Source organism: Stegastes partitus, unplaced genomic scaffold (assembly GCF_000690725.1).
Source record: "Stegastes partitus isolate 25-593 unplaced genomic scaffold, Stegastes_partitus-1.0.2 Scaffold1, whole genome shotgun sequence".
NCBI classification, from domain to species: Eukaryota; Metazoa; Chordata; class Actinopteri; family Pomacentridae; genus Stegastes; species Stegastes partitus.
Window position 1 is genome coordinate 331,402 of NW_007577732.1, and position 13,258 is coordinate 344,659.

Sequence of the window (13,258 nt, forward strand, 5' to 3'; positions counted from 1 at the left end):
TTCCTCCAGGAGCAGATAACAGTCTTGGAATGCCAGCCACTGGAATTGGATCACCACACAAGCAACGTCGCTGATTGCAAAAAAAAAAAAAAAAAAAAAATTTCTGGGTACAAACATGAGAACCAAAATGAAAAAAAAATCTGTGTTTATATGAGATAGGAAGAGGAGGAGGAGGATCCCCAAGGAGTGGCAGTTCATTCAGTCAGTACAAAATAGTGTCTGCGGGGTCCCTGTCTTCTCCCTTAAGACCTCGTGTGAGCGTGTTGTGTATGTAGTGTGAGTGCATGGCAGTATGAGAGTGTGACAGCAGCGCTGCCACCAGCCCAGAACCATCTGGGTCCATTAGTCCACCAGGAGCCACAGAGGGTGATGGGGGGGGCAGGAGGTTGGGAGGACACTGAGGAGGAGGATGTCGGTGCTGTGTGTTGAGGGGTAAGACTGGGGTGGGTCAAACTGGGGCAGAGAGTTTGGGTGAGGGCTCATGTCTTGACATTTCCATTGATGTGCTGGTACTTGGGGAGGCAAGGCTCATCCGGTAAGGGATCGTGGGAAAACACGGAGTCGTCACCGGAGGAGCAGGAGCTCCGAGTGTCGGGGAAGCTGGGGGAATACTGCTCTGTTGGGGCGCACAGGTCCAGATACTCCTGTAGACACGGAGGAAAGAGCGAGCCGGGTGAGATAATTTACACACAGACAAAGGGAAGGACACTTCCAGGAAGCGAGAAGCGAAAGACCTCAAACAAACAGAGGAACATAAATTTAGTACTAAAAACCCAGTCAATGTGAACAGGGAGTTTCCAGAGGGGATGAGAGAGGTGGAGGAGAAGAGTATCACCTTTATTATGATATTCATCTAAACCATACCAAATCACCCTGGGAGGATTTATGAAATGGAACTGAAAAAATAATCTTAAACTGGATACTGTGTGAAAATATTTCTTGGAAAAATAGGTAATAAAATGAATGTTGGACTGCTGGCTGATTCCTGCAGAGCTTGAAGATAGCGGGGTGGGCCTGGTTGCAGTTTGACTGCACTGTAGAGCGGTTTGAGTTCAGCCGGATTTGAGGGAAAAGAGGACACATTTAGATGAGCGAACTCGGACAGAGATGTGTCACCCTGGCCTTTATAGCATCCTTTCACATCAGACTCACTTCAGTTCAAACAGATCTGGTGTCTCACACAGACATAAACACTATGTTGGAAAAAAATTAAGAAGCTGGCAGAAAACAGCCAAACCCCCCCCCCCCAAAAAAAGAAGAAAAAAAAACCATTAAGATGAAAGAAGATGAAAACCTCAAGAAATTCTGTCATTAATTTTTGAGTCCAGTGTGTGAAGTTGTTTTCGTGTCGACTCAGGCGCCCTTTTTTTTTTTCTTCCCCTTCTCCTTGTCTTTCATGGCTGTTATTGGGACTAGTTGTGAGGAGGAAGAGTTCTTGGGGTTTTGCAGAAAATGAGCACTGGCTTCCATTTTCCCAGCTCAACACGAAAAGGCTCGTATTACTAAAGATCTCCACATCTGCCAGCGGTTTGAGGTAGAGGGAAAGGAGGGGGGAGGAAAAAAAAGGGCAAGAAAAAGGCGCTTTATTACATTTTAAAAGTTCAAACTCAAAAGTTGTGCTTTTTTGGCATAAATTCATGAAGTTTCAGCTCCAGAGCAGACGAGTCTTGACAGCTTTCCATCGGCGGCCTCTTTTCAGGTCGGCACGCGGATATCACACAAGACAGGAGGGGGAATGGAAAGAAAGGCAGGCCATTACAGGGGCTGAGGCATGGATGTGATGATTGGGCAACTCCACTAGGCCGTAGCGGCTAAATTGGGCCTGGATCAAATCATCCGGCCGTTTTTTCGGTCACCATTCAGGCCTTGTCTCAGCAACGTGGCGGCTAAGACTCCAAAACCTCTTTCTCTGCTGAACCCCGAATGCACTGGCAGGAGCGTAATTTAGTTTGGATTGGGAAACATATATATATATCACGTTATTCTGTTTTATTGTTATGAAATGCTGGAGTCCTGTTTGCCAGGAAAGTTTGTGCAGCGTGAATTCTGACCACCCTGAATGCAAGAACTCTAATGACTAAGAATGTGTGTGAAGAAATGTAGTGGGGAGTGACACAAGCTGCACTCACCTCGTTGGTGCTCAGGGTGAGGATGCGATCCAGATCCTCTACTAGCTGCTTGAAGGTGGGTCTCTGGGATGAGATGGCGTGCCAGCAGTCTTTCATCATCATGTACCTGAGGAGGAGAAAATTGTAAGCAGTGTACTCGAGTGGAAACCGGGTGAAGAGTGTCCAAACTCATCAACCTCGTCTTCAAGTTTCATAATTTACCAGCTGAAATGCTTTATGCCTCTGGACTCAGGTGTTTCCATATCAAAGAATAACTCAAAACAGCAGGCGTTCTCTGACACCATCTCATTTTCATACTTTCTGATGGCCTGCTGCTGATCACAAACATGCCTCTCAGCACTTTGGATTTTTTTGAACACTATAATGGATGTCATGCACTGCGTTTGTGTCTGACTCTATTTTTTTTTTTTTTTCCATCATCGGCCCTCTCAGTGTGGCACTGTAGCAGAGCTGTGCCATTGTCCCGCTGACTGCAGAGGTATTATTGTGAATGAGGACACTGATAGCAGACAGTCACAGCTGTGCAGAGGCCAGACAGAGTGAACACAGAGGCTCGGAGTCATGGATCTGATGGAGACTGGGCTGACGTGTGACATCTAATGTTTGCTTGGATGTGTGGTTGGAGAAGATGCCAGTTTTGCAGAAAAACAAAAGCCAAACTCACAGCTCGTTGGTGCAGTTGCCGGGCTTGTCCATGCGATGGCCCTCTTTGAGCAACTTGAAGAGCTCTTCGACAGGAATGCCGGGGTAGGGTGAGCCCCCTAAGGTGAAGATCTCCCACATCAGCACCCCAAATGACCAGCTGGTGAGACAGAAACGGACATTGTTGTTAAAACCATGATGATCAAGGACACAACAGGAGGATTTAATGTTAAGTCACGCTCAGGAGCTTCCAGTCTAATACAAATAACATCAGGCCTCATGTGTGCGACTTTGCTTCATCTTACACGTTCCTTACATCGAGTCACTTGGCGAAGGGTTAGAGAAAATTACAACAGTGTGACAGCAGTGGTGTCAATGCCCTCTTTCTGTTGTCCCAGTGACTTGTGGTGCGAACCCGCTGCCAGTGCAACTCTGGCCCTGATCTCAATGATGGCTTTTGTGCGCGGGCTGGCTGGTCACACAGACTGGCATTGTCCAGTTACACCACACCAAAACAAACACTGGACCACCCACAGCAGACAAAAGAGAAGGAAAAGACAAAAGACATCCAGAGAAGGCTGCTGACTATTAATTATTAATTACTTCCTCCTTGCAGTGTCCAGTTGCTAAATATCATTCTGCACTGCGGATTTTTATCACTTTCATGTTTATATTAGCAATCACTTCCTTCTTGCGGTGACAGCGAGCTTGATTCACATCCACACAAAGGCACATTTAGAAACACAATGTGTGTGTAGGCTTTCAGCATGCTACAGGCCATGTCAGTGTTCTAACCAGGCAAAAATGCATTGAGAGGCAGTTTGGGCATTTATCAGTACTTCCATCTGTTTACACAACCAGCCAGCCAGGTTTGGTCTCTCCTCTATCACAGGGTTGTATCTCGGCTCTTGGTGACACACTCATCTATCCTTTCTGTGTCACTTTGTAACCATCGCTCAGCGCTTGTCAACTTGTTGGGCTGTACGAGTTCATGTCCACCTGCAACCAGCCATGACTTACCAAATAAACACACACACCAACATAATCAGGGTCACTTTACCTGACCTGGTAGTCTTTCCAACTAGGGTCCTTACTCTACCAACTAGATGCAGGAAGTATACTGAAATAAATCAACCTTTAACCCTTACATACTATTCATATTTTATGAATTCCTGTCAAGAATTCCCGCATAGTAAGTGTCTATACCAAATTCTCTGTACAGTTTCAAAGTATCAAGATTCCCTAAAACGACCAATTTCCTTGATTTGACCCATACTGGTAGATCTAAAATCCATTTTAATGAATGCAGGTCAAATTTAACCCGAAACAGCTTCAGTGTACAAAAATTTGTGGCACCTGTACAAAAGTATAAAAAATTTGTGGTTTTGGGGTACTTTTAGGAAAAGTCCTCAAATTTCAGGCTAAAAGAATAAGAATTAGGGAATTTTTACTGCTGTCAAATGTGAAAATGGGTCAAATTTGACCTGAACAGTATGTGAGGGTTAAATAACTATTAAAGTCCTGCTCTGGTCATTTAATAACCCTTTAAGCCCTATACTATTTTTCAGGCCTTTGCTCGAAACTTACATACCGATAATAAAACACAGTTTATCTCTGCAACCACAAGGTCTATTTGAACAATTCTTGTGTCATAATAAAAGGAACACTTGTAAGAATTGTTCAGATGTGTAAACATCAATATATATGTTACTGGTTAAAAGTAAATGTAGATGGCACACACAAATTAAAAAATTTCAGTTCCGCCTAAAAAAAAAAAAAAGCAGATTCAGGATAATTGTCTCTTTGGAATGATCCAGCCGCAGCTCTAAACCTCTCCGAAATCATAGCACTATATGTGAAAATTCTCTCTGCAAAGGTTGACTCTGATAATGTGAAGCAGAAGTTTTTAGTCCAGACTGTTCAGGCAAGGTGACATTTTTACACACTTTGGCACATTTTGGCACACTTGTGACCATCTGAATGTTCTTATGTACAAACTATATATTTCACTTGTATATCACTAACGGTGTTCAGTACATCCAAATACAGCAGTTTGTTGTTTTTTTTAAAAATCCAACCAGACTACTGTCTGCGTTGCGCGGCCTGTGCGCAATGGCGACCAGACGGCTGTGAAGCTTTGGTGGTGACGCAGGGCTGTATCTCCATCATGGAATGGTCGATTTCGGTGATTGACCCCTCCTTCTAATCGTTAGAGCCAATAGAATATAGCGATAGCCACCAAAATGAGATTGACAGCACTTTTAGCCAATCAGAATCAGCAGAATGCCATCTTGTAGACGAGCCGGAGTGATTTTCGTGTGACACAGGAAGTAGCACTAACTGATTCCGGTGTGGATTTACAGATAAAATAAAGTTTTCATGGAAAAACAGCTAAGGTAAGAGAAATCTTACAACTATAGTTTGATGAAGCGGTTTCAATTTTTGCTGTTCTTTGGGTTATTTCTCGCCGATGCTTTGGTTTTAGAGAGCTTTGATGGACATTTGTAATCTGTGAATTGTGTGCTTCTGTTTGAGGGGCTGTCTGTGCGTTTTGCATAATGTACCAAATTGCTGGAGGCAGAAATGTGGCGAGTGGGTTGACTTGGTGGCACTATATCGAGTTCCATATTTGATAATTCATTTAGTTGGTGTTTGAGGCATGTAGAAATGGCTTATATATTCTTGTAGCCCAGGTTCTGCTGTTTAATTTGATGTGCAGCATCACTATATTCTTCGATGATAAGTGCATTGTTTCACACTATTTCTTTGGGGGCCTCTCAGGCTTAAAGGGTTAAACCCCCTAAAATATCATCCCTGTGCATCAAAGTTACATTTTTTAAATTTTTTGCCTGTAAACAATCCCTTCCTTCCTTCAAATAGCTTAGATCTAATTTTACATTGTTGCTTCCTCTAGCGTGTGCAGCTGTATGAAGTCCCTGCTTCTCTCCCCGCTCACATTTGCTGCAGCTCGAGCACACTAGCTCACCTGTAACACTGTCAAACCACTCTGCGCTCTCCAACAATTAGATGCATACATGTTCAAACTGGAAACCAGTTCTAAATAACAATTATAATCTTAATATGGATACAGAAAGCCCCACCCTGCACGTCAACCGGATTAGCTCCTTAATTCTGTTACATATGAAACCCTGGAAGTCTAAATCCATGTTTTTGAGACAGTCACTGATGGGTGAAATGTCTTCCAGAAGATAAAAAACACCACATACACATGCTAACAAGGTAAAAACTTACAAGATTCATATTTTGAAGTCATTCGAATCCTGTTACATTCATATCTCACGTAGCTAGGGTGTATGTTCTTTGCTGCTAACGCTTATGATGATCGGCTGAAAGCAGCATGAATATAAACGTCAAAACTAGCCAATACATGTCCATAAAGAAGCAAATCTGAAAAAAACAATATGAAGCTTGGCTCTGGTATAAGAGCCAGAGCCCCAACCTTGCTATGAAACCACCTCTCTGGTCTTGAGCTACAACTCTTTCCTCTTACCTACACCACCCTGAGCTGAGCCCCCAGGGCCCATTTATCACTGGGCCAGTTTCATTGGAATTCATGTATTCATTTAATCTGATGTCATGTATAGATCGCCTCTGCCTCTGGTGATGTCTAAGCACAAACCCCACTCCACCTCCACCTCTCTTCCTTTTCCCCCTCTACACGAAAAAGCCAATTACTAAAAGTGAGTGATGTATCGTAATTAGCAGCGAGCTGATCGAGAGGACTACAGTGGTACCTGCACAACCCCCAATTCACCACCCGGTACTCCCCCAGGTTATTGATTAGTGCTGCGCTATGGAACATGAAGGGCATCATGTGTGTGTACACATATTATTTATGCGCACAAACAGGTACACAAAGGCCTGGACAGAAAAGTGAACCACTATCCAAGCGCTTATCTGGATGAGCACTATGTTCAGTGTGCTACTGGTGTATGACTCTTACAAAAGCTGCTTTCCCAGGGGTCAGCATGCAACGCATTTATCTAATTGCCACATACACATTCTGCCGCCCATGTCTGGAGCAGAAACTTCAAACAACGCTGTCAGAACACATGAGGCTCAAACACCAAAAAGAGTGGGACGCTCTCCCTTTGTTCTGTTTTTAGAATGAGTACTCTTGATCTTAAAACGAAAGCATGAGAGAGAGAAAGACAGACGAATCAGCAATTCACATAGCAGATGAATGAAAATAAGAATGCTGGGGTGAGGGGGGTGTAGAGGGGTTGGGTTTATTTTGATCATGGAAGTGCTCCAAAAAAACAATGAGCCACATGTTTGAAGCAGCGCTGATGAATGAGGAAAGCAAAGGAGGTGGTGGATGACAGGGGGTTAAAAGAGGGTGGCTGCAGGGAAGGATGACGCCTGCGCTGGAGGGCTGCACCAATTGTTGCCTTCAGACATGTGTGGAGGCCCGAAAAGGAGTGGGGAGGTGGTGGTGGGGGACTTCCGAGCCGAGCCGGACAGGGGGGAATCGGAGGGGGGTAGGAGGTGCTGGTGGGCTCCAAGCTCCTTCCAGGCCCTTTGAAGCTGGTCAGATTAGTAACACGGCATTGGCTCCAAGTCTAGCGTGAAATCCTCACTTTTGCCACAGACCGACCAGCACTGGCCCCCTATAGCCACTCAACCCCCACCTAACGCTCACCAACACTGCACCAAAACACCTACCCCCTGTTTCTACATTTGTGAAAAACAAGCCTTTGACTCTGACTTCAGGTTGCAGGAAATATCACTGACAACACATTTTACTTGGTGTATTTGACTACTGGTTGTGTGTAATATGGATTTTTGTATTATTTATTCATGGGTCAGATCACAGAAACACTTAGCTGCATACTTACACATCACTCTGGTGTGTGTAGACCCGGTCGAAGAGTGCCTCTGGAGCCATCCATTTCACCGGGAGACGACCCTGAGGACGCACAGGTGAGAGGTCAAATGAAAATCTACACATAAACCAACCCGAACGCAACATTTTCTGGCTTCATCAGCATGTTTGAAATCATTGGCTGCTGTAAGATCTCATTACTTCCTAGAAAAGCTGATATGTGAAAGCAGTCTGGGGAATAAGGCACTTGAGGACCGAGTGTCTAGGAGGAGGATTTCCCAGAGGAACATTTACATTGTTAAAGCAATAGAGCTGATAAACAGGGTCACAGAAAAAGGAGAGAGTTTATCTCTCACATACCATTAAAACACTGACCAGGAAGCTAAGCACAGCTGACAAGACAACCCCAGTCGATATCTGTGTGGTAGCTTAATGGCAGGAATAATCTCATCAGACACTGAATTATTAAATGGAGATGTTCACCTCCGTAAGTCCTTAAAGAACATTTCCCTTAGCAGCTGATGGAGACAAGTTATTTCATGATACATAAAATAATACTTGTAGGTTTTCATTCATTATATAAAGACTAGATTTCTATGAGACTAGTGGAAAGTAACTAAGTACACTCACTTAAGTGCACTTTTAAAGTATTTTTACATTGCCGAAGTATTTATATTTTGAGAGGGAAATGTCCTACTTACTACTGCACTATTTGACAGGTTTTGTTAATTGAAGGTGACAATTTTAAGCAATGAATATTGTAAGAAGGTCTTAAAATGCAACAGATTGTTAAAAATTAAACCACTGGGTTTAATCTTTTTAGTTTCTGATGTCTAATGTCACATTTCAATGTCTGTGAATTGTTAACAGCTTCACTAAATACCTTTCTTTTTTCTTCTAAACTTCTCCTGTTATTTCATTTCAATAAATGTTCAAATGATCCAACACCTCACAAAAAATACAAACAGTAGAGAAAAAGTTTAAAAAACTAACAATGGAGTTTTGCCTCAGAATTTTTCCTTTTTTTTTTTATCTGTTGTCCTTACATATAAAACTGTGCATCAAGTATGGACTATTTATTTAGGGATAATATCTAAATGCAATTTTTCTAAGAGACTTTCCAATTTACAATGTTACTTTTTAAAGCTTCAGCTCAATATTTTTTGTGTAAGGGATTTAAAACATGTGACGGAGCATTACCACATGAAACACCATCCAAATATTAATTGCTGTATATTCTAACATGAGAATGACCAGAGGACAGTGTTAAGTTAAATAAAGTGATATTAACAAAAAAATAATTACAACAACAAAATAAAAGAGCCGTTATCTCCAAAAGAGGTCAGTCATTCATGGCTCTGGAGCAGTTTCAATAGCTTATATAACTAAGTATTGCACATCCTGCAATTAGAGTAAAAAAGTAATGCTAACAAAAAATAAACACTGGGTCATATATATATCCTACACTGCATCCTTTGTGATTTGATAATTCCATTGTTTTAAAAATGCAATTTTGATTTGAAATTAATGAATTGATCAACTCTAATATAAAGTAGTTCAAACCAGCTCCACCAGCAGCAGCTTCAACAGCAACACGGTGCAGACACACTGTATTAATAATCAAATGATGCCATGTATCATAAAACATCAGTCAAAGACACTAAATCAGTAGTTTTACTTATACACTCTAACCACATTTTGCTGCTAATATATAAGTACTTTTACTTAAGCAGAATTTTTCATGAAGTATACAGAAATTACAGAAATAAAACAGTCTAGCACTAAAAGCATGACTCTGTCTGCTCTGGCTTAATGTAAACAATTATCACAGTCACTGCTGTTATTGTCCTAATCATCATTACCATCAACAGCATCAAATATTGTTATTCTTGTTGTCAGCAAGTTCTCAGCATGATTGTGCATGTGATGAAAAGGCAATCACGCATATTAAATTAGGATGTGCAGGCAATGCTGCTCTGCGGTGGGAAAGAAAGACACCACTGGGCCACTATGGAGATGTCAATTGTGTTTAAGCCGCTCTGCTCTCCCTCTCACTCCGTCTCTCTTTTGGCTAATTCTATAAGTGTCGATGAAACCAAAAGAACAAGAGACTGAGGGGTAAACAAGGCAGAGTCTCCAGAAGCACTACATTCACAGGCTGCCTGGGAACCTGCAGCTTCTGCCAAGACACCAGCAGAGGAAAACAGTGGAACAGAACGATGAGGGAAGGGAGGGAATTGGAGAAAAGAGAGAGAGGGGTGGACTAATCTCATACTGAACCTAAATGCGCATGCTCAGCGTGCAAATGACTTACATTGGTCGTCTTTTTATAGTAGTCGATGTTGTGGACGTCCCTGGCCAGGCCAAAGTCTGCAATCTTCATGACGTTGCTCTCTGTGACCAGGACGTTCCTGGCTGCCAGGTCTCTGTGTATACACTGGGATGGAGAGAGTGAGAAATAAGGGAGGAGGGGAGGTGGAAAGGGAAGAGAAGAATAAGATGGTTACCTCATTTCATAAACAAATCAACTCTGACACCGGTGTACACTTCATTTGGAATGGTGGTAAAAACTTTGCGGTGCTTGTAATCATCCAGAAATCTCCTGCGCAGAGGTAGCAGTCTGCTGGATTACATGACGCCACACTGACTACACCAACACCAACATGCCTGAATAAGTAAAGATTCCTTGCATACTTTGCAACATACATGGTCGGAGTCGTGTCCGTGCATCAGCATGCATGTGCTAGCATGTACGTACATATGTGCTCTATGGTGTGTGTGTGTGTGTGTGTGTGCGTGCGTGCGAGACAGTGAGCTCTGTCACATTCCAACAGTGAGAGGGAGCGTGAGGCTGCATTCGGCCAACATGGCTGTACCCCCATTGTGAAAACTTCACAATTCTTCTACACAGAGGGGCTTTTGTCGTGGATAGAGAGACAATGCAGGGATTGGGCTGGGGGTCAGAGTAGTGTTTTTAGGAGACAATATTCCCACAGTGACGCACAAACAAGCTGCCTACGTAAAACCCTTCTGGATACATCAAACTCTGTCTGTGTACTGGCACACAGGCCCGTCTCGGCAGCCAGCGTGTGGGAGGTTGATGTGAGAACGGGACATTTTGTATGTGTTTGTGTTTGTCCTCTTCTTACCTTCTGTGATGCTAGGTACTCCATGCCCCGTGCCACCTGATAAGTGCAAGAGACCAGATCTTTAAAAGTGAGCTGTTCATCTGAGACACGGGCGATGTCATAGGAGTATTCCATGCCGGGTGGCCGGCGGGCTCTGAGGTACTCCCGAAGGTTGCCTTTGGAGGCGTACTCTACTATCACATAGAGGGGACCTGCACAGGAGACAAGATCAAAATCAGTGCTTAGTCATAAATGATTCTCTTTGGCAGGAAGTAACACTCAACAAAATTTTAAAAAGTGATTTTTTTTTTTTCATGGAATACAGTCAAACTGAATATAAAAAATAAATTGCTGCTTGCTACGAGAAAATTACTGTTGAAACACATTTGAGAAAGGTTGGATGAAGAACACCATCCAAATTGTCAAAAGCCTTTTTCCCTGCTTTGTCCTGGACAGGGTGTGCTTAGGTGTGAAAAAAAGGCATAATCACAAGTGGAATGCATATTCTTTCTTTCTTTTTTTTTTTTTACACAATCATGGTTTCTCTGATCTCTGATCTTTGCCTTTGAGGCTAAAAGAGACTCTCTTAGAATGCTCAACTCTTCACATCTAATTAAAATCCAACCTTTCCATGTGACATTCAAATGGCTTCAAGTTACTTCCAAAAAAGCAGAACGTCTTGTCTTATACTGTCTCTCCGATGTGGTCTGATGACACATTTTATGAGTTTGTTGAAACACGCAGCAACCTTTAGTACAGCATTATACATAAAGCAAATAAGGTGGATCAAGGTTCCTCTAGAGAATCCTAAAAGCACCATCTGATGCTGAATACTAAACCTACAACTGCTACAATCCTCAGGGTGTACTGCTTTTCAGAAAAGAAAAAAAGAAAGTGTTCTGATTCCCTTCATAAGTTGACACTATCAACTCACCGTCTTGTGTACAGGCTCCCAAGAGGTTAATGATGTTCTTGTGTTTGCCGATCATCTTCATCATTTCCATCTCTGACACCAGGTCAGACAGGTCTTTCTCTGTGGCGTCATCTAACAGCAGAAGAAGTCGGATTGTTCGTTGTCAGGAAAAGGTCAGCAAAACAAACACACCCCAGTCCTGTCTTCCCTTTAACCCTGTGACTCAGGACTAAAGGGCCGCCCTGTCAGACAACACCTTGTTTTGTAGGTACTTCTGAATAAGTGCGGCTGACAGTCAATGCAGGCTAAAGTTACAGCAGCGAGGGAAGATCCTCACACAGACTACAGAGGCATCCTTTCAGTGCCAGAGGGAGGGAGGAGAAGGAATTAAAGACGTTCAATCAGGATTCATTATCTTCTGCACAGGCTCCTTTTGTCATGGAACTGATTGAGCCTACAGAGGTATCCAGAGAGCCAGAATGGCATTGCCTGCATTCCTCCGCACCATTACCGTATCTGAAGTCATTCTAAAGAGTAGATTTCTATTGTCAAGGTAGCTCCAAAAGCCTGCTGCCGTACCTGATCTAACCGTACCCCGCAACCCCAAACCAACACAGTGCCCCCCCTCCTGCCGCTTTCATTAATCACAGCAGTGCTGCTAGTGTGACTTGCCTCTTTGTGTGGGTGCTGACTGAGCTCTAGCCAGCTGCTGCTCTGGGGTCAGGTATGTGACCGCCCCTAACCCTTACCTACCCAACCTGCCTCCCTCTAGCCGTCACTCAGCAACCACCAATAACAAATAATGACAGCCCCAGGCTCCACCTTGCACCTTTGCTGAACCCTCACTGGAGCATAAATCACCTTTAAAATGTTCTCAGCTTGCCCAGAAGACACAATGAAGCAGTGTACATCTCATCCCAGCGGTCTGATTTTAAGCGCAAGTCAGACATTTGACAATGCAACCTCACTGTGGTTGTGCAGCAGCAGGAGACTTGCTTACCTTTCAGCATCTTTACTGCAACAGTTACGGCCTCCTTGGGTTTGTCTTTATCGATGCCTAAGGCCTCTGCCATTACAACTTGGCCGAAGCAGCCTTCGCCCAGGGGTTTGCCCAGGGTCAACCTACAGCAAACACAGAATGGGAAACACGAAAAGCAGGCAAAAAGCTGATTAGTGGTTTAAACACAAACTAAAACACCTCAACCTGATCTGACTGCTGCATCGATTCACCCCCAGCACAGGAATAAAGAGGTTAGATAGAGTGTGAGAGCGAGGGAGTTAATGAAACCAGGCACCAAGCCAGTTTCTCAACCTCACTCTATCTGTGTTTTTTTACTACATCGCTCTCTCTGTTTCAATCAGATTGTGTCTGTGTGAGTGCTTTATTGGCGCGGTGACTGCAGCCTGTGCCAGGGCAGTAGGTAGGAAGGCAGACATGGCAACGATAATCACCTGATAAAGCCAGGGAGAGGCACTCATTTCTAAACTGTTTACCCTGTCTTGGCATGTTTCAATATACACTCTTTACAAGTCATTACACAGAGCTAACCTTAACCCCAATACATTAGCCTGTGAAGGATGGAATACTGGCTTTGTGTTG

At 43.4% G+C, this 13,258-nt stretch overlaps 1 protein-coding gene across 6 annotated transcripts in view; it reads right to left on the reverse strand.

The window, feature by feature from the left end:
• Positions 1-6: 6 nt before the first annotated feature.
• The window catches only part of fgfr2 (fibroblast growth factor receptor 2), a 41,449-nt gene continuing 28,197 nt past the window's right edge, over positions 7-13,258 (reverse strand). For all 6 annotated transcript variants that reach the window (XM_008298486.1, XM_008298415.1, XM_008298189.1 and 3 more), the window contains 8 exons: positions 12,659-12,780; positions 11,680-11,790; positions 10,767-10,957; positions 9,932-10,054; positions 7,631-7,701; positions 2,794-2,931; positions 2,130-2,235; positions 7-644 (listed from right to left, as the gene is read on the reverse strand). In XM_008298486.1, the coding sequence (XP_008296708.1) occupies positions 480-644; positions 2,130-2,235; positions 2,794-2,931; positions 7,631-7,701; positions 9,932-10,054; positions 10,767-10,957; positions 11,680-11,790; positions 12,659-12,780 (1,027 nt within the window). In that variant the 3' untranslated portion in view covers positions 7-479. The remainder of the gene's footprint in view (positions 645-2,129; positions 2,236-2,793; positions 2,932-7,630; positions 7,702-9,931; positions 10,055-10,766; positions 10,958-11,679; positions 11,791-12,658; positions 12,781-13,258) is intronic.